At 50.7% G+C, this 21,306-nt stretch overlaps 1 protein-coding gene across 1 annotated transcript; it reads left to right on the top strand.

The window, feature by feature from the left end:
* The first annotated feature begins 361 nt into the window (after positions 1-361).
* Positions 362-9,177, top strand: FAM124B (family with sequence similarity 124 member B). Its single transcript, XM_052804507.1, has 2 exons — positions 362-3,266; positions 6,877-9,177. Exons 1-2 carry the CDS (start codon positions 2,538-2,540, stop codon positions 7,507-7,509), a joined length of 1,362 nt encoding a protein of 453 aa, XP_052660467.1. The 5' UTR covers positions 362-2,537; the 3' UTR covers positions 7,510-9,177.
* The last annotated feature ends 12,129 nt before the right edge of the window (positions 9,178-21,306 follow it).

Below are 21,306 nucleotides of genomic sequence, written 5' to 3'. Positions count from 1 at the left end.
CCTTTACCCTCCTGATGCCACTCATAACCTTATAGATCTATAGTGTGTCCTGCCATGGTTCCTTCTCCAGGCTGAAGGTCCTCATCAGCTTGCTACTCTCACTGAAGCGGCTTCTTTCATTACTCTTGTCTTCCTCCTCCTGCTTTCTCCCTAAATCTCCACATCCATCTTATTAAAGGGCAGCTGGAACAGCACGTACTATTCAAGGTACAGATGCGCTTTGGATTTATAGGTTGCCATACAATGTCTTCCATTTCCCTCACTATTCTTTCCCTACTAATGCCATTGTTTCAGGCTGCTGCTGGCCGCAAAGCCGCCACTTTCACCCAACTGCCAGCTCAGCCCTGTCAGCGTTGCTGGGCCATACGCCAGCCTGCGGTCCCACAGCTGCGTGCATGGGGTGAGGATTGCTTCCCCCACCCGTGTTTGTGTTCACTCATATTTACCCGCTTTGACCCTTACGGGTCTGTGTTCGTTTGTCTGAAGCTAAGGCAGTACCGCAGGGTGGTGCCTTGCTTCGGCACGCTGCCGCCGTGGCTGTGCCGGGCATCTCTGCCATGCCCAGCACCGTTGCCTCCTGCCACAGCAGGGACCCCGAAATGCAGCTCGTGCTTCCAGCTACAAACTGAGCCCCGATGAACTTTGTTTCCGTGTTTTCTTGTACGGGCAAAATGCCCCTTTTCCTCACCTGCAGGAAGGCAGATGACTGCTTGCCCCTGGCCTGTAGCAAAGGGTTGATGAATCATTTCCTTTTCCATATTTTAGTAAAATTGTGTTGTTCAGAGCTCATCTAGAGCGTTTTAATGTTTTGAGTACTTGCACTCTTCACTCTCTTCCTGCAATTGTCCAAAGGCTGGATTTTTTTGTCTCCCTCCCAACAGTTGTTGTTGCTTGCTTGGAAGTGTTGCGGATGGGTTTGTCTCTATCAGTGCAAATTAATTTTTTTCCTCACTTTCTAGTCAGCCTTTTTATTTTTATTGCACATTGGTGTCAGTATGATTTTAAAGCATGAATGTGAATTTCTACCGGTGAGAGTGATCTTCTATGTAAAGGAAACCACGGCACCGCTACTTGTGCCTTTAGACCTTGGAGATTTTGCTCAGCTGAATATAAAGCTAGGGTTGTATTTAAAAAAAAAAAAAAAAAAAATTAGTTCAGAGTTTTGAATAACAGACTCTTATTAATGCTGGGATTTGTGCACAGTGAACCACTGCTTTGTGTGCTTGGCTGTTTGAGAGGGAAATTGGTATGTCAGCAGAGAGAGATAGGTTGTTCTTAATTAGATGGAGCTGGATGCATCGTTGGAGGCCCCAGTTGTGATTTAAATACTGGCTGCAGTGGGGGCAGTTCTGTAGAGAAAATGGGAGTTGGCTTGACTTGTATGTATTTCTCCTGGGTTGGCAAAATAAGGAGATGAAGGGACAGTGTGATTTATTGTCTAGATACTAGAAGAGGCCTGGAAAGAGGTGTATATTCGGCATTCCTATTGCAGTCTACACAATAAGCTAAATTAAGTGCCAATATGTAAACCCAAGGAGCAAGGAAAAAAATCTGGAGTTTGCTGAGGGGTGCTGATTACATGGGTATCTCAGCATTAAAAAAAAAAAAAAAAAAAAGAGAGAGAGAGAAAAAAGAGGCAAACAGAGCACTGAAAGGGGGAAGCCTGGTACCTAGCTTTTATGGGTTATGTATAATAACCCAGAACCTGGTTTCCAGCTAGGCAGCAAGCCACCTGTGTTGTGAAGTGCATAACTAGGAGTCAAAGTTTTTTCCCAAAGCTCCTCTTTCCTGAGGCTGATTCATATCTGCCCTTATTGTTATCTGTTGTGTTCACATGTTGGGGTTTTTTTCTTTTGTTAGTCTGTTTTCCTTCCTTGTTTCTAAAGAATAGCTTATCTGTACACTCCAGAAGGGTGTGACTCGCAAAGATCACAAGCTTTTTACAATGAGCTAAAACCAGCCTGCTGACTACAAGAAAATATGCTGAGGTTTTCAAACATGAGTGCCACATTGCCTTTGCAAAAGGCTGCAATCGCACCGAGATGCACACTGGTGGGACTTGGATGGATCCAGAGCGTCTGTTTCCACTGCTGAGAGGCAAGTGTGCTTACAACATCACCTCATCTTGGAGAATTACTGCTTTTGTGTTTCAGTGCTTTTCATCTCTGCTGCCCTGTGCTGCGAAGGACAGGAGCAGTAGGACACACAGGTGTTTCTGGACGCATCGGTCGCATGTACACAGTGACCAGAGCTCAAGTCTTGGAGTTGGAAAATGAGCCTTCAGCTGAGCTCTGCTCTGATGTGAGTGACCTGGGACTGGTCACATAATGCCTCGTCACTCCTTGCCTGCCTCCTTGTGCACATTAACTGTGCGTACCTGCGTATTTCATCGGGTTATTGCAAAGCCTGGAGAAGATTGAATTCATTCGGTTGAAGTCTTAGAGTACGCCCCTCGTGTTACTGAGGCTCCAGTAGTAGGAGAAGGAGAGGGAAGGCACCAATTTGTCCGTTTTTATTTTTTGTCAGGAACCTTTGCAATGGATGACAGAGCAGACTCTCTGATGACTGTGCACCTTCTCGCCAATTCAGGACACTCACTGCTTCTGCAGCAAACTCTGGATCGTCTTTTGGAGTGGATCTGCCCAGACATTCGCCTTATCACGGTGTCCGAGCGAGTTACTCCATTGAAATACTATGAGAGATATCGCAAGAGAAGCTATGGCTTTCCTGGAATATCTGTTCTCCTTTTTCTACATGAGGACTTGGGAGAAGAACGGATTTTCCAGGTCCATGAGCAATTCCAGCGTCCACCCTGGCGCTACCAGTGTGCCCAGATTGCTAATGGGCAAAGCCACCCCTATGCCCCAGCTCACCAGGACTTCTACAGCCTGGATGACCAGATGCCTGTGTGGGGCATCAGGCGGGTGCACTGTGGCCCTGAAATCCTGCGTGTCACCCTCTACTGCAGTTTTGATAACTATGAGGACGCAGTGAGACTCTATGAGATGATCCTACAGCAAGAAGCGACTATGCAGAAAAGTAACTTCTGTGTCTTTGTGTTGTACGCAACCCAAAATATTGCCGTGCAGCTCTGCTTGAAGCAGCTGCCCGTCGGGGTGGCTGCTGAGCCAAAGGAGTCATCAGCCTTGCAGTTCAAGGTGCGAGAGATTGGGCAGCTGGTGCCTCTCCTGCCTAACCCCTGTATCCCTGTCAGTAGCACCAGGTGGCAAACGCGGGACTACGAAGGAAATAAAATTCTGATTCAGGTATGTGTCTGGGGTGCTCTCAGAGGAGGTTTTTTAGGGGTTTTTTTTTTTTCTTCCAAGGAAAGCGGGGCTGGTTCAAAATGGAAATTAAGATTTTGCTTGTTCATGCTTTCTTCTGAATTTGTGAATGCAGTAATTGGTATCTGCCAGTGCTGTGATGCTGTTGATAAATATAAGCACAGATCCTTGGAATGTTTTTATATTGTTAAATTAACATCATTACTGCTTGCCTGAAATTAAAAGTATTAATGCTTTTTTGAGCAGGCTAGTTTAACATCTTTCCTTCCCTGCCTGAATCAAATGATCGTAGCAGCCTATTCTTTTGATAAGTCATTACATTATAAATGTTTTTGAAAGCAGATATTTAGCATCCAAAACCAGATATAAGAACAGTGTTGGTACAACATAGCCTGTGATAGATTTTGTGAGCTTTTGAGTGAGTTGCAGTTGGGCGAAAGTGCCGAAGAAGTGTGTCATAGGAAATCCCTGCCTTTTCTGTTCAAGTGTGCGGTCCAGAGGTTGTATGAATACAAATAAATAAAAAAACAACAAAAAAGATTGCGCTAAGATCATACATAGTGGGAATTATACATGTGAGCAGGAGGGCAGTTTAGCTCAGTGTGCTTGCTTTCTATTGTAACAACCCCTCCCACCTCTGATTTTTTTTTTTTTTTTTAATTTGGATATTTAAATAATTTGCCCATCCTGTGTTTTTAGTTTTTCCTTCCAGAGCTCATTTGTTACAAATCAAGTTAATTATTCTCTCTGGCCTATTTTTATGCTACTCTGAGCACTAATCCTCAGGGCAGCCTTTGTGTACTTCTCATTCAGTATCACTTTATGAACTGGTTTGCCACCCACTAGGACTGGACAAGGCCTGAGCATCTTCACGTAGCTTTGAAGTTGGTCCTGCCTGGAGCAGAGGACTGGGCAGGTGACCTCCAGAGGTCCCTTCCTAAATTACTTTGTGGTTCTTCCTGCTGTAGATACAAGGTCTTTAAGCTGACAGACGCACATGAATTCATTGGCAGGAAATTTGGAAGCATTTTTGGGGGGTGTACCCATGCTGCACTGTGCTCCTGGCGAAGGAAGCTGCAGTCCACTTGAACCTGAGGATGTGTATCTTGTGTCCGTGCTCCACACAGCACGCTGACAGCCTAGCATGCAGCACTTTATTTCGCAATGCTTCAATTCATACTGTAATTCTTTAGTCTAAGTACCTGAAAATGATTTATTTTTTCCCCTCTGACTTATTGCAAACCAAATCCAAGGGTCTGCTCATGGACTACCACCCCGAACCTGCAAGAACTCTTTCCTTGGTTTTATTGGGGAAGAGATAACCCAAGCCACCTAGTTTGATAAAGAAGTAAATAAAGCACATCCTCTCTTTTTTTGCTGAAGTTGCTCACTAATTACTGCTCTATTCCATGTCCTTTCTCTGAGTGTTTACAGCAGATCCCTGTGGCTCAAATTTTACAAGTTTAGCCATAAGACTCAAGTGGGAGTCTTAAGTAGGAGAGTAGGGCCATCTCTGTGTGCTGTTTTGTAAATAAAGACATGAAATGTGTCTCTAGTCTTGCAGAGGATTGGTGAGGTGGGTGCCTTGCTCTGGGCTGGTGTCCCCAGGGGCGGCATGCCCCATGGGAAGAAGTGGGACATGCTCAGCAGGTCCTGGTCCCCTTGGCCTCACTGGTCTGATGGGTATCTCCTCCCTGGATTACTGTTGGTCCATGTGTTGCCCAGCCATCAAAGAAATGCCATTTGATCCAGAGCTTCCTGAACAAGTTTATTTCCAAAAACAGCCAGTCAGGATTTGCAGATGTGAAGGAGCTCCAGTAGTTCTAATGCCACCAAGAAGGTTTGGGGACAGGCACAGCTATTTGTGTGTGCTGTGTTTAGGTCACCTGCAGCAAATCTGTCGTGTGTGTGCACTAGTCCTGAGGGCCCTCTGAAAGCTGCCCACGAGCACCACAGCATGTGCATGCTGCCATCAGGAAAATCCCAAACAGAGGTGTAAGAGCTTGATAGATACTACATGGTGATTCAGGTTTTTTGTCTAGACTGGGTTTCAGCCACATCTGTCTGCCCACAGACCTATGTCTGACCATAGGTGGCTGCCTTGGCATGAGCAGCAAGAGGACAAATGCATGTGTTACGCCCCACTGATAGACTCCTGAGTTGCCTGTGTTAAACTTCAGGGTCTTCTGAAGCCAGCTGTGGTAACTGGCAGTGACTCTGCTTTCCAAGTGTTCATCTAGTTTCTCCTTGAATCCATGTGAACTTTTTTTATCCGCAACATACTTTGGCAGGGACTTCCCCTGGTCTACTGCTACCTTCATTTAATTGAAACTGTCTCCAGCTGGCTTCATTTGATGGCCTCTGCTTCTTGCATTGCAGATGGTGGGGAATGGACAATACCTATCTGTTTCTCCAGGTGGCTCATGGTGTTTTAGCCTTTTATCCTCTCCCTCCCAAACTGCTTTTTTCCCCAGGCTTAAAATTACCAGCATACACGATTGTTCCTTTACTGTACTTGCAATTATCTTTGTTGTCCATTTCTGAGCATTTCCAGCTCCATGATACTCTGTTGTGAGCTGCAGGTGAGGGACAGGCACCATGGTCCGGCTTTGGGACCAGAGCTGCACCACGCATAACAATGTTCTCCATTTTGTTCAGAATAATTCTTAAGATTTCATTTGCTTTCTAGACTGCTGTCAGGCATTGAACTGATGCTAACATGGTGCTGCCTGTCACAGAAATGAGGCCCCTGGGTTACAGTCAGCTTACAACCTAGCATTTTGTATGTGAAGCTGGGATTGTTTTTCTCCATGTGCATCACGTTATCTACATTAAGTTTCATCTGCCATCGCTCAGGCTTGTAGGACTCCAATGCTGTTCTCTAGTGGGGCTCCGACTGACTCACACTGCAGGTGATTTCAGCACAGCGAGGCTGGGTGAGAGCATCATCACTTGGTCAAGTGTCGTGGTTTAACCCCAGCCAGCAACTAAACACCATGCAGCTGCTCACTCACTCCCCCCCACCCAGTGGGATGGGGGAGAAAATCAGGAAAAGAAGTAAAACTCGTGGGTTGAGATAAGAATGGTTTAATAGAACAGAAGAGAAGAAACTAATAATGATAATGATAACGGTAATAAAATGACGACAGTAATAATAAAAGGATTGGAATATACAAATGATGCACAATGCAATTGCTCACCCCCTGCCGATCGACGCCCAGTTAGTCCCCGAGCGGCGATCCCCCACCCCCACTCCCCCCCCAGTTTATATACTGGGCATGATGTCACATGGTATGGAATACCCCTTTGGCCAGTTTGGGTCAGCTGCCCTGGCTGTGTCCCCTCCCAGCTTCTTGTGCCCCTCCAGCCTTCTTGCTGGCTGGGCATCAGAATCCGAAAAATCCTTGACTTTGGACTAAACATTATTTAGCAACTGAAAACATCAGTGTTATCAACATTCTTCTCATACCTAACTCAAAAACATAGCACTGTACCAGCTACTAGCAAGGCAATCAGTTCTATCCCAGCTGAAACCAGGACATCAAGGTAGAACGGTATGTTAATGGGGTTCTCTCCAAATTTTCTTCAACAGGTTCAAGACAGCTCCAAGCCCCATGAAACAAATGTTGGGTTTTCCCATCAGCATAGTGATGCAGGCAATGAAAAAATCCTGCAGGACTCTGTCCCAGCCCCTTTCCCTGTGAAGCGGGGTAATCCTGGGCGGAGAAGCCAGGAGGTCAGATCCACAAAGGGTAAACCAAAATCTGACCAAAGCGAAGCCCTTACTCCTGAGCAAGCCAGTGGTGACCTCCACAGGCACTTCTGCTCTTCTCACAGAGGTCCAGCCACCCGGTCATGGTGGGATGCCACCTCTCTCCGCAGGCAGGCGAGCAGCAAGCCGCAGGCTTCTCTCCAGGAGAGCTCCATTCGTCAGCAGGCAGCGGAGACCAACGTTGACACCGGGCTCACCGTGGCAAATCCTGCAAGCGGCCGCTGCCTGCTGAACCGCTTTTCCAGGGACCTGCGGAGCAGCCTCCTCCAGCCACGAGCACCCATGGATGGGGCCAGCAGTGCCGTGCCCTGCCAGGACAGGACCCAGCTGCTGTTTGCTGCAGCCAAAAGGAGTGAAGGAGCAGGGCAAAGAGCTTCGGGCTTCCACTTGCAAACACCACGAGCCAGCCCCGCAAACAGAGTGGAGGATGATGATGAGGAATTCTTTATATGACTGAAAACAAATGTGCCAGATGGACTCATCATTTCCAAATGACAGTGGAGTGCTTTTGTGTGTATTGTGCCGCCTCGTGCCGTGACTGCCGCTGCTTAGCTTACCTCTGTAGCTGTGGCTACATTTCAGTAGTGGGTTCACTGAGGTATATGCTTACTTTCCATGGAGCGATACAAAGGAGGCTGCAGGCAAAGCAGGAAAAATAACACTGTATTTACAGAAAGGTTTATTTTTTTAATGCAGAATAGATTGCAGGATTATTGTGCAATGAATAGGAATAAGCCATATGACTCCTAGAGCTGTTCTAAGATGCTAAAAAATAGCCAGTGACATCTTCAGATGGGGTTAGGAGGTGCAGTTTGCCTAAGCTGCCCAAGCAGCTGGATGCCCCCAGCCATGGGGGCTCATCGTCCCTCACTGGGACGTATTGGAACAAGGTAGTGGCATGGTCACAGTGGTTACGCTGATTTTCCTCTGTGTTCCTTCTTGCTTCCCCTGTTGTTGGTCTTTAAAAGCTATCAATGTTGTCAATTTTATGCAAGGTGTGAAACATAAGGATTTTTTTTTAAATATTTTTGAAGAAAACAATTTCTAGAGAGACCTTTTTGCCAAATTAGCACAGTACATGCAAAAAAACACTTGCAGAGAATAGTTTGAGCTATGTTTATGCTCCAGTAAGACCTGCTGTTGCGGATTCATATGACACTTAAACGCAGCAACAGGCCAGGCTTTGTTAGACCAGTGTGCAGTTATCAGTAGGCAATCCTAATTGGGTATTAATTAACAGAAGACAAGAGAAGTTAAGAGTCTTGGAGGGAACTGCTGAGTGCTGGAGAGTAAAAAGGACAGGAGAAATGAAGTAACATTTCAGCAACAGATGCTGAAATAACTCCCATCTTGATCAGCAGTTTTCTCTTCTCAAGTAGGATTAAATAAATCTCAAGGGGAAAGAAATGGGAAGTGCATGATAGAGGAATGAAATTATTGAATGAAGAGCCAAATCTGATCATACTTACCTTCCAAACAGCACAACAGAGAGGTATTTTCTCCTTAAATACATCTGAATTCTGCTTTACACAGAAGTGTGAATTTGTTTGGAGAGTGTCTTCTCATTGCCTCTTCTTAGTTCATAACTCAAGTTCGACAGACAATGGCTTCTTGCGGCCCAAGGAGAGGCAGAAGGTGATGAGCAGCAGCAGAGCCTTCCTGCGGGGGGTTCTGCACAATTTTGTGGGTATTTACTTGTACGTGTGCCCGCTGAACGCAGCCCACGCTGCACTGCATGAGCTTTGTTACCCCGGGAAGTCCAAACCCATCCCCCTGCTGCTGCTGGGCTCTGCGGCCCAGTGGGACTAGAGAGCGATGCCATTGCTGGATGTTAGCTTGGGCTTCGGGAAGGCCCAGCGTTTTGGAGAAGTTTTGAAGGCACAGCCGAGTTGGTCTGAAAAGCTGCAGGTGGGAATAGGGCAGTCCCTGCTCTGTGCCTCCGCGCCCTCACAGCTGGTGTTGCCCTGGAAGCGATGCTCATGTACCCTTCGATTTGGAGACCGACACCTGCAGAAAGCTGAACAGGACACTTGTTTCACTGGACACTTACAACCCCCCCCATGTTTTTATAAGCTCCGTAAAAATTTTGGACTTTTTAATAAATCATATGGTGATATTTTACATCTGTGAGGGTGATTATTTAATCTTACCTAGCATGCTAGAAACTGAGCCAGTGCTTTTCAGAACTGGAGAAAATGTTCAGTCAACTAGGAAAGCAGCAAAGAGGAGAGCTTGCAGGTGGGTCAGCTCTCTGGGTTCGCTGTGGTGTGTGCAAGGACAGGCTGGGAGGGATAAGGAGAGAGGAGGGGGATTGGGGTAGGGCAGTGGCCTATAAACATGGGGTTACAGCCCTGGCAGTGGGCATGGAGGGGATAGTCATGAACCCAGGAGTAAAGCCAGAAGTGGGATTTGTGGGAGAAATGGCTTTAAAGAGAGATTTCATGGCCTTCTCTCTACTTTTTCATGCCAAAGGTACTTGAGTGTCACTATTCAGCATAATCTCATTTTACTGAAGAGAAAGAGGGTGCTTAAGAGGTAGAAGGTCAGTATCTAGCATGGCGAAAATGCTCCATCATTTAAAATGAAAAAGAGAATGATACATGAGGTTCACCTGCCTGCAATAGATCACAGAAGAAAAGGACTTCAAGTCAAAGGAAAACTGCTCTGAAAATACTGCTTGTAACAGTAAGTATATAAAATCCATGTATTCTAAGTGCAGAATACACCTAGTGTAAATGCTGTATTACACAGGCAGCTGTTGGTCAGAGAGCACAGTTTCTCCCTGGATGAATTCAGTAGTGGAAGGCAAAGGTTCACATAGTCCATAGGCTGTTCATATCTCTGCAACCTTTATTTTGCATTTCTTCCTTGTATACTGTGTCATTTCTTTCAGGTTTTTAAAAAAAGGCTAATAAGAGAGAGCGCGGGTTGACAGGGGTCTGCTGAAGCTCTGTGCCCCAAACAACACGTGAGGAGCTCACAGGTAAGCAGCCAGACCCGGCAGCCTCTTGGGAATGGGCAGACGAGCGAGGTGTGCGGGGTTGGCAAGGCTGGGGGCGGGCTGAGCCGGGGGCTCCTCCCTGCCCCAGCTCCCATCCCGCCTGCTGGTCCCAGCAAAGCATGCAGGGGAAAACAGTCTTGGTGGAAAACTGAAGAGGGAGTTTTGAAAAGTTATGCTTAGAGGTATGATGGCACTGCAAACCTCAATGAAGGGAAATGAGGTGCGGTTCTTTTTTACCATTTCTATGTGTCGTACTTGATTATCAATGATTTAGTCTGGTGGGAATGGTTCTGACCTAGCTGTGACCATCAGGGGTGATCATGCTGTGGATACTGAGCTGCTGATTCCTTTGATGGGTGCCTTGATGGACAGCAGCCAAGGTGGTCAGCGTGGGTTGGCACCCATTAACCAAGATTTTGATTTTGAGCTGTGCATTTCTTGAGGGTGGTGGGCATCCTGCGTTGTGCTGGTCTGTCTGTCAGGCAGTGTCACACCTGGGAGCAGGAGCATGACCCCAGGACTCCTGCAAGCCATGCCGTTGGAGGACCCCATTCCCAGGTGGGAGCAGAGATGCTGCTGCGTCTGTGCTCACAAGGGATGATGGTGAACAGTCCCAGCCTGAAGGGAAAGGCTTTTCTGCTGGGCTAGCTGCACAGTCTGGGTGATGGAGGGGGGACAATCTATCTGTTCTTGTAGGAGCAGGGTGCATGCTGAGAGCAGGAGCTGCTGGCAGCGGGAGTCGGGCGAAGCAGGAGAGCTTGTTCTGGAGTCGCCTTAACCCAACCTGCAGAGGCGCTGCTGTCGCTTTTGTTGTTTTAGCCCCTGGCTACAGAAATGGTGTCTTTTTGTCTCCTCTGAAGCCAGCGCAGTGGTATTTCAGAGGGATGAGTTGCCGGGGAGGAGCGGGAGCACTTTCCGATGCCTGGATACGGGCACAAAGGCAGGGGGTGCTCCCTCTGCTCCTTGGGCCTGGCATGGTGCTAGGGTGCAGGTGGGCACCCAGGCAACCTCAGCCTTGGCATGCGGCCGCTGGAGTCAGTTAGTGGTGCCGCAGGCTTGGCCTCTCGTATTAAGGAGAAGTTGGCAAGCTTGATTCTTTCGGGGAAGCAAATGCTGAATGCACTCTTCTTCCCTGACTTTTGGGCCAAATTCAGCTTTTGTGAATGCCTTGGTAAATCCTGAGGTAGTCCAGCAAGCACAGCCAAGCTTTCCAGATTTACTCTGGTGGGTCTGGGGTGGGAGTCTTTCTTCTCTCAGCTCAGGCAGGATATTCTTCATCTGTGTCAGTGCCGTGCTCTGTGCACAGGACAGACAAAGCTTCACAGCCACTTGGTGAAGGACAAAATGCTGCATGCATCAGAAATCCCGTCTTTGTAATGGGGACACAAACCAGAAATTGTCCGTTTAGCCAAGGACCAGTGCGGCAGCTCCAGCTCCTCTGTGGGCTGCGCCGTGGTGTGCTCCTGGCACCTCTGCACGGCGCGTCCACGGCCCGGGCATCGGGTCTCTGTTGCCATAAATTGCATGAGAAGGGTGCAGAGTCACTGACTGATGGGTCCCTCTGTTAATCTGCGCGTAGCTGTAGCAGTAATGTCAATTTTCCGCTATTGCCTCTCTGCTGTGTGACTTGAGCCCAGCCAGGTGCCCCGTCCCTCACCTCTTGGTCTTTTCACTTTGCCAGATCCTCTTTTTTTTTTTTTTTTTTTTTTTTTCACTTATTATTCGTCTCTTTCCTTTTGTTTTCGTGTAGCCTGGCTGTCGCGGCTGAGCTGCCGGGCCGGGGCGTGCGCTGGGCCCGTTCCCGGGGTGGGGGGGCTGCAGGGCCGGGCTGCGGGCGCCCCGCGCGGCCGGGGGGGGCCAGGGCGCCCGTCCCCGAGGCACCAGCTCCGCCTGGTGCCCGCGAACGGCATCTTTCCTCCCGCGGGTCCCGTCCCCTGGCAGCTGCCTGCCCTGGGCTATCCCCCTCCGACGGTGTCCGTGTGTCCGTCCCGTTTCCACCCCCCCGCCCCGGGAACAGCAGCAGCAGCAGCAGGGAGCACGGGGACTGTGGGCAGGCAGCAGCTGCGATCTGAGTTCGGGGTCTTCGTTAGCCTTTTCATTTGGTGCCGGCATCAACCTGCCTTTTGCCTCCCCAGCCCCCAAGTATCGCACAGGCTTTCGTGAAGCTGCCTGGAGGAACCACCCCAAGTTTTTACCCCCCGTATTGGATTTGGTTTTGGTAGCAGGGGGGTTACAGCGTGGCTTCTGTGAGAAGCTGCTAGAAGCTTCCCCTGTGTCCGACAGAGCCAATACCAGCCGGCTCTAAGATGGACCTGCTGCCGGCCAAGGGCCAGCCCATCGACGATAGTGGTAGCGCCCCTGCGATAACAGATTTAAGAAGGGAAAAAGTTGCAGGGCACACAGAAACTGCAGCCGGAGAGAGGAGTGAGAACATGTGAGAGAAACAACCCTGCAGACCCCCAGGTCAGTGAAGAAGGAGGGGGAGGAGATGCTCCAGGCGCCGGAGCAGAGATTCCCCTGCAGCCCGTGGGGAAGACCACGGTGAGGCAGGCTGTCCCCCTGCAGCCCAGGGAGGACCCTACGCCGGAGCAGGGGGATGCCCGAAGGAGGCTGTGACCCCATGGGAAGCTCGTGCTGGAGCAGGCTCCTGGCAGGACCTGCAGACCCGTGGAGAGAAGAGCCTGTGCTGGAGCAGGCTTTCTGGCAGGACTTGTGACCCCATGGGGCACCCACGCTGGAGCAGTGTGCTCCTGAAGAACTGCAACCCATGGGAAGGACCCACGTTGGAGAAGTTCGTGGGGGACTGTCTCCTGTGGGAGGGACCCCACGCTGGAGCAGGGGTGATGAGTCCTGCCCCTGAAGAGGATGAAGCAGCAGAAATAACGTGTGATGAACTGACCATAAACCCCATTCCCTGTCCCCCTGCGCTGCTGGGGGGGGGGTAGATAGAGAATCCGGGAGTGAAGCTGTGCCTGGGAAGAAGGGAGGGGTGGGGGGGAAGGTGTTTTGAGATTTGGGTTTATTTCTCATTACCCTACTCTGGTTGATTTGATTGGCAATAAATTAATTTAATTTTCCCTAAGTCGAGTCTGTTTTGCCTGTGACAGTAATTGGTGAGTGATCTCTCCCTGTCTTTATCTTGACCCACGAGCCCTTTGTTATATTTTCTCTCCCCTGTCCAGCTGAGGAGGGGAGTGATAGAGCGGCTTTGGTGGGCACCTGGCCTCCAGCCAGGGTCAACCCACCACACCCCCGCAGCGGTTCCCAGGATCACTCTGAGTGATGATGTTCATATGGGCACCACTGCACCGGAGGGGGGGGTGTGGGCAGCTACCTGCAGCCCACTGTGGCCAGGGATCCCCCCACCAGGCTTTGTCTTTCTGCAGCATCAGGTCTCCAGGCCCAGCTGGGCTCCAGTGCATCTGAGCTCCTTACGGAGCTCTTTGTAAGTCTCTTCAGGCCCCCCCTGCCTTCCAGTAATTGAGGCTTTTAATCTTCACTTTCATTAACATTAAATTAACCTGATATGTCAGAAAACAATAGAGGTTCTAATAACAAAGGCAGGCAATTTATCTCTCATTCATTCTTTTTCTTTGCCAGCAAACTAGTTAATCAAGGAGATCTGTCATGTAAGTGACAGGGAAAAACAGAGTCCTTCCTTAACATGTTTTACTGATTTGATGGCAGCCTCAGACATCTATGCTCTGCAATTTCATACACAGTTGTTACTGTGTATCTGCTGAGTGTACAGAAAAATTAAGATACGGTACTGACATGCTTGCTACAAAGACGTTTTGCTAAAAAAAAAGCTATGGCAAATCAACTTTTTAGCTGTAATAACAGAAAAAAGTAAATCATTAGTTTTAACTGGGTGTAATTTCATTTCAAAGGTCAAAAAAAATAGACCTCTCCCTTTTCTTCAATGGTCAAGCACCAAAGGATCGCTTTTGGGTTGTCATGAATTAATCCCGTTCCCCTTTATGGAGACGATGCTCCGTTATGTGATGGAGCAGGGCGGGAAGCAGGACCTTTGCTTTGGCAGGGCAGAGCGGGAAGAGATGCAGAGCTCTCCGGGTCGTGGCTGCAGTTGCTCTGTGCCTCGCTTGCAAAGTGAATTATGAAGCTCAAAGGCCCTTAGGCTTTGCTTTTCTCTAATAATGAGGAACAGGAAACTTCTACTGAAACCAAAGTGAAGCCAAGGAGAGGTCTGGGCTGTGGGAGGGAGGCAGAGGGCTCGGGGGGGCCCGTGGCACCCTCTGCGTGTGGCGCACGTCCTTCTCTGCCCCGCGCCACGCCGTGCGGGTCGGTGTTCGCCCCTCTCGGCGCAGGAGCAATGAAGGGGTGTGTCGGGACCAGAAGGGTTCTCGGTGGCCCCTTCTGCCCGCTGTGCTGCAGACTCTGCTGGGGGCGGGGGGAGGAAGGCCACTGCCCTTCCTGCCCGTGTGTCCCTCCTGCAGACAGGCCTGCCTTTGCAACAGCTGCTCGGGCCTGCGCGGTGGCGGTGGGAGGTCTTGCTGCTGGATTTTGCTGGTGAACCCTCATTAAACCTTCAAATACTAGTCACGTCGGTCTGACAGGCCGGCTGGTATGGGACATGCGGGAGTGGAGTGGGAGCGTGCGTGTGTCAGGGCTGGGGGGGCTCAGCTTGTACGGAGCTGCCTAACCTGCTTGTGTTCCCGACGAGCTTTCGCCTTTGTCCTCTTCTCCAGTGAGTGTTTTCAAGCGAGGTTCACCGGGACCTTTCTTTTGTCCTCAGGGAGGTGAAAACTCATTTTTCCTTCAATCTTTTGGGCCCTGATACGGTGAGTGCAGAAGGCGCATCCCTGCTTTGGGGCGCTGCTTGCTTGCAGACATCAGGGACATGGGAGAGGGACTCGGCAGCAGGAGCCTCCTGAGGACAGGGTAGGATGTACAGGAACAACCCAAGTGCCCCATTTGGGCCTCAGTAAGAAACCTGGAGTACGACACGCTTCCATTCATCAAAGTGCCTATCTGGCTGTGGATTTTCTCCCAGCGCGGGGCTGGTTCATCCCCGCGGTGGCTCAGCATTGCGGAGGTGCTCAGCTGCTTTGTAACCCCTGCAGCCAAACACGCAGTGGAGGGAAAAACTAACACGAGAGAACAAAATGCCTTTTAAAAGACCGGCCTGACACCTGCAGTATATTCCTCAGGGTGGTAACTCTTAGTCAGGCCCCTCTTCTGCCAAAGGCATGCGTGCCTTGCAGGCCAGGCTTCAGCAGCAAGTGGTGTCCTGGATCTGTCCCCTTCTCGGTGTCAGGCATTCCCCATCAGCTTTATTTTCAGGAAGAGCTGCTCGTTTTCAGTGCCGTATCTCAAGCTGAACCCCCCAAATCCTTAGTGCCTCTGTGAAAAGAAGTGCCAGAGGTATTTCCCTGCCCCCAAAACATAACAGCAGTTGTACAGAACAACAAAATACAACAGCTGTTACAATAAGCAATTTCTTTCCTGTTCCCATGTAGTGGGTTTCGTTAAGCACAGAGGATGCACCTGATCAACCTGGATTAAAAATTCAGTTATCCTATATTTTACAGGAGAAGCAGGGATCACACTCAGGTTTGAGAGGGTGTCTGGAAGGAAAAATCGGTGTGTTGGGAAGCAGTCAGTATGGGTCTGTGGTCCTGGGCACTACCAGGAGGCAGCGATACTTCCACTGAATTTCTCAACTTTGTCTTTCAGCAGACTCCTCCCAACACCACAACTGCATTGCAGCTTACTGTGCTGCTCTCCTAATGTTTAATTCTCATAATTTGAGAGAGGTTTTGAGAGGTTTCCATCTCCCATGGAGCACTTGCATTAATATTCCAGTTCAGGATCTCAGTTCTGCTGCTGATTACAGGCAAGGACAGATCCGATTCCTATTAGCGTGAATTAATATTCTTTAAAAGTCCCAAAAGCTTTCTTCTCCCCTATCACCCTCCTTCAGGCACTTGGCAGCCTGGCTATGCTGGGAGGTGATTAGGTTTGTAAATTTGTTCCTGCAGACACTCAGTGACACCATTAGTTTTCTCATCTCACTTGTGCAGCTGAAATTGTGACAGCCTCGCTTCTTTAATTGGGATCATCTCAAGTTGTATCTCGGCATCAGAAGGAGCCTTGTAGGGTGCAGGCCTGGGTAGGCACAGAGCAGGCAGGACCCACTGGGGCTTTTAGCTGTCACAGCTGGTAAAAGATTGATCCTTGTGATCCTCACTTTCCAAAACTGGAAGATAGGATGAGAGATGCCCTGACAACTGACTGGAGGTGGAAGATGTCCCTTGCTCTGAAGTAACCCCCTTCCAGTTGGCATAGCTGGGATTCGGCACCTTGGCACAGAGGAAGAGGAGAAAGTCCCTCCTCCTCCTCTTGCCTTAGGTTTGGCTCACTGCCACTCCCTTGGGAGTGGCAGGAGAGACAGAGGGAGAAGGGGGAATCTGAGGCATCCCAGCCCTTGTGCCCTTGTGTCACTGGTGCCCTTGTGTCACTGGCTGTGATGTGCTGGTAGCTGGGGTCATTCCTAGTGGGTGTGCTGATAGGAAAAAGTGCAAGTCCTGCATCATATCTCTGCACTCGGGCATCTGGGGTGGGAAGGGGTGTAGCTGGAGCTGTGACTCCTTGGTGGTGGCTTGCCCTCTGCCTGGGCCACCTTTGTCTCTTTCTTCACGTGGTGGCAGCGAGTGCTCCCGCTGGGCTGGGGGGACCAAAGGTCTCTGCAGAGCTCCACGCAGCCCCTAGTCGCCCTCGGTCCCCACGCGGCAGGGAAACACCCTGCCACGGCTGCAGGCAGCGCCCGTCGGCCAAGCAGCTGCCTTTGCTCTGCCGGCTCCCGAGTCTGCCTCGGGGAGAGGGCTCTTGGGCGATGCTGGGCTGCCCTCACTGCTGCCAAAGACCGAGCGCTATCAGAGCATCTTTTCTTGGCACCAACTTCCTCTTCCAGCATCACCACTTCTCCTTCCCTGTTCCCTCTCCCGCTGTCCTGCAGATGATGCTCATCAGGTCTCGCGGGTGGTGTGCAGGAGAAGGGTCCCAGCGGGACCTGTGGCATGGGGGCAGGATGTGCGGGCGGCTCCGTGCCTCTGCTGTGGGCAAAGGGCAGTGCCCTGCCACTGCTGCGGTGTTCCCAGGAGGGAGGGAACAGGGTGACCCTCTTGGTGGGGAGCTCAGCCTCGAATCCCAGTGTTTGTTTGAGCACCAGTAAGGAAAAACCTTGGGGTAAGCAGAAGCCTCTGCAGTGCCCCTTTTGACCTCTGTGGAAGAATTTTTCTAGGGCCTGAGAATTACCGGCTGGTGGGATGGGTGGCTGCAGCTTAGAGTGGTACTATATTTATATGCAAGAAAATATTAAACTGCAGCCTAATCTCCCCTTGGATCTCATAGTTTATCTGTTTCCATCCACTGGCGTTGTGTTGCTCGGTCAGAGGCTGCAGACACGGGAGGGCTGTCATCAGCCTCCAGCTGGAGTCCGCTGTGCTCATGGCCTTCACAGGAGGGACTGAATCTGGTGCCCGGGCCATAAAAGCTCGTCTGTGATCCTTTCTCCGGGCTGGCTGGGAACTCCATCCTACCGCTGGCCTCCCCGAGGGCCACCCCAGGCTGTCCTCTGCTCTGAGCTGCCCCAGGCTGTCCTCCACTCTGAGCTGCCCTACCGCCACTGGAGCCTCCCTGTGCCATCTGTCCCCCCAGTCCATCGGCTGCAGTGGGAGTCGAGGCTGCTTTGGGGGAAAGAGGGACAGTTTTGAGGGCTGGGAGCGAGGAGGCCGCAGAGGACAGCCCCACGGTGCCAGGAGCAGGGCTGCTGGAGCCGGGCTCCTCCGGGGACACGGCCGCCAGTGAGCCGGGGTGAGCACGCTGGGTCTCACGGGCGCAGCGGGTGTGCCCACAGGCTCGTCGATCGTGCCGGCAGCGTGTGTCAGTCCTAGGCCTGGGCGCGTGGTTGTCGTCATTAAACATCTGCCTGTTCCCGTGGACTGCTCTTTCACCTCACCACAGAGGGAAAGCTTTCCTCCTCTGCATTTGTTGTTGCCAAACACTGAAGCTGGGAGAGCACATGTCAGGGTTAGAGTGGTCGGGATGCAGGCTATTGCCTGCCCTAGATTTTGGCAATGAGTCTGCCTGGCTCGTCGGACTTCCCTCTTCAGCTAGATACCGTGGCTGAGCGAACGCTGCTGCCAGCAGTGTGCTGTGTGCCGGGCTGTTTCCTCCAGCGGTGCTCCAAGCCAGGGAGCACAAACGCTGGTGGGCCCCCGGGGAGCACGGCTGCGCGCTCTGCCCTGCCTCCCTGCGCGGGCAGCTGCCCTCTCCTGCCTGGCAAAGCAGCCGTGCGGCGCGTGAGCTATTCGCTCGCTGGTGATGGTGGGAGATACCCAAGCCGTGGTGTTCCCGTGCCGCTTTTTGAATCTGCAGCTTCACTGGCGTATTGTTGGAGTGGAAGCGTGGTTTGTGGTTTTGCTTTTGCTTTACCAGAATTGGCTTAAAATGCCCCTGGGATTCTCAATTAAAACAAACAAAGGAGGTTATATTCAAGGAAACTCCCAGGACAACGTGAGAGATATAATTCTGAGTGTGCAGTGACTACAAAGTGAAGGTGTTTTGGCCATCCCAGCGGCTGGAAGTTTTGTTTCCAGCCTGGCAGTGGATCTAAACAAGCGGATCTTGGTTGTGTTCCTCTCCCTCCCTTGTTTGTTGGTCATGTTAGATGGAAGCATCTTCACAGGGTGACCACATGTGTCAGGAACGCAACTGTGGGGAAACCAGTAGTGGTCACTGGGATGGGTGTAAGTAACCGGGATGAAGTAAATGAGTGTTATGAAACCTCGTGTTATAGATCAAATGCAGCATTTCACGGCATTGATATCCCACTTCCAGGGGCTTCCTTAGCCGTCAGGTATGGCGGTTGTTGTGTTGGCTTATGTGGCCTCCTGCCAGTCCAGCCAGTGCTTAAAAATGTAGATGCACTTTCCAGAAGCGAGTTGAGTTGTTGGAAGATGACTAATCAAATTGGTTCTGGCACCACCAGAAGTGTCTCGGTGGATCGGATGCCAACGCCTGGGCTCCAGTGAGGGTCCTGCTGGGTTTCCGCTGGCCTTGGTGGGAGTGGTTTGGCCACCAGCTGGTTTCACCTGTAGGTTCAGTGGCTTCACACTGAGGAGGGCACTGGGCTCCCAGTGCCGCAGCCTGGGTCCCCAAAACCTACAACCCTGACCTAAGCCAGGCTGTGAGGGTTTCCAGCCTGTCCGCCTGAGCTGGGAGACCAGGGGAAGGGGTGGGATGGGAGCAGAGCTTCCCTGATAATTTCCCTGTGGTTTTTCATCTTGATTTAATTCAGAACTACTGGGCTTTTTGGAGGGAATAGCTGATTGCAGAAATGCTTCATGCTGATGTTTACCAGATATTCTTTTTAGATGGGAAAACAGTTCTGTGTCACGAGAAATTTTGCAAATACTAGTTTTTGTTGCAAATCAGAGTGAAACCAGATTTCAAGAGGTTTAAACTTCTCACAAACTTGGCGGTTTGGCTACCCTTAGCTGCAGCTCTCTGACAGCTGGCTTGAGCTGCTGAACCACCTCGTTCTGTAGCACATGGCACAAGGTGTTAAAACAGTTGAGACAAGATATGTGCTGTGGGAAGCCAAGCATTTTCTATTAAGGAAGAGCAAAACTTTTACTGTAGCTGTTTTGATTCAGCAATTGTCTTAGTGGAGACTTCTTTCTTTTCCAGTTTCATTGTTTGACTCTGGTAATAACCACTGTTGTGTTTGCAAGTTTTATGTGACGACAGGCCAAACACCTCCCCAGCATTTAATTTCTTCCCGTGTCAGTGTGCTGGCTTTGCTTGCCTTCATCAGCACCAAGGGCTTTCTCTCCCTTGCTCTGCTTGACATGTAACCGAGCTGTGGACAAGCCCTATCTTGTACCGTGCTGGCATGGGGTACGCAGTCCCTGTGCCTCCCCAAATGATCAATGTCTCGAGGCACCTCTCATTCAAAGTGTTTACATTCGGTCTGCAATTTGCTGGCATCGGTAAGGCGGGTACTCGACTCAATGACCTTCATGCTCCTTCTGTGCCCTGTGTTGTATTTGGTTCCTGGGTTTAGTTTGGAAAAAAAGAAGTGCTGCCAGGGTGTCTGTGGGAGCAGGTGTGTGGGTGTCAGAGGTGCAGTAGACTTGGCAGGCGGGCTCATGTGAAGGGGTCGCCAGGAGCGGGGATGGTGGTGGGAGGACGTGCCTGGGGCTGAAATTGGCCCCTCTCCATGCACCAGGGCAGGCTGGCCACGGCACGTGCCAGGAACGGCTCCTTCTCCTCCTCGTTGTCCCCATGTGCTGCCAGCACAGACCATCCCTGCCGAATCTGGCCAGGGGAGCACAGCACAAACAAGCCCAGCAGCAGCCGCCAGCATGACCCAAGAGGCAGCACACATGGTAGCTGGGAGCAGAGAGCTCCCGGGATTCCGGTTTCAGGGTGGGAGCTGCAGAGTCACGGGCTGACGTCAGCCTGGTGGCCCCCCGCAATACCAGACAGCCCTGTCACAGCCAGGCGCGCGGCCGCTTGCACAAGCTGAGTTACTTAAGCTTATGAGTGATATAGAAAGCTGCCTCCCAAAGAAAACCTTGTGAGTTTAGCCAAAAAAAAAAAAAAAAAAAAAAAAAAGGGAGGAGAGGAAGGAAGGAGGACCCATAAAACACTTTCCTCCAACGTCTCGCAGATTCACAGCTCTTGCCCCACTTATCTGGCTGCTGGGGTTTGATTCATGAGAACGTGTCTCAGAGCATTTGGAAGTGTGCGGACTACTTCCGACACCCCCCCCAGTGACTCACGCCATCAGCGGTGAACCAGCTAGGTAGTGCTTCCACAGCCTTGCTCCCCCGGGGGGGGAGAAAGGGGTGTCGGGAGCGTGGGGGCTGCCTGTGCCCCGGAGCCGCTGCTGTGCTGCCTGGTGAGGCGCCTGTGCGGCTTGCTGCAGTTGGATAGCATGCAACTTAGCAAAAACAGAGCAGGATGGGATTTTTCCAGGTTTAATTTGAGCTTTTCTTGATTCCGGTGTAACTGTGAGATTTGATGGACTCCTGTTTTTTCCATGTTCCACTGTGCTTTTGTGGCAGGAGCAATGACAAGCCTCAGACCATCGTCAAAAAACCTGGTTTTGAGTTGTTTGTGAAGGGAACTGTATTGATAATGAAAACACTTGCGAAGTATTGCAAGGCCAAGGCTGAATGGCGATCTCCTCCCTCCACACCCACCACAGAGATGTTGGA

Source organism: Harpia harpyja, chromosome 12 (assembly GCF_026419915.1).
Source record: "Harpia harpyja isolate bHarHar1 chromosome 12, bHarHar1 primary haplotype, whole genome shotgun sequence".
Classification (NCBI taxonomy): Eukaryota; Metazoa; Chordata; class Aves; order Accipitriformes; family Accipitridae; genus Harpia; species Harpia harpyja.
Note: the sequence above shows the minus strand (reverse complement) of the source record. Positions and strands in the feature narration are given on the sequence as shown.

Coding starts and splice junctions, on each gene's coding strand:
- FAM124B (XM_052804507.1), top strand. CDS start 2,538: ATGGATGACAGAGCAGACTCTCTGATGACTGTGCACCTTCTCGCCAAT. Junction 3,267..6,876: donor GAAATAAAATTCTGATTCAG/GTATGTGTCTGG, acceptor TTTCTTCAACAG/GTTCAAGACAGCTCCAAGCC.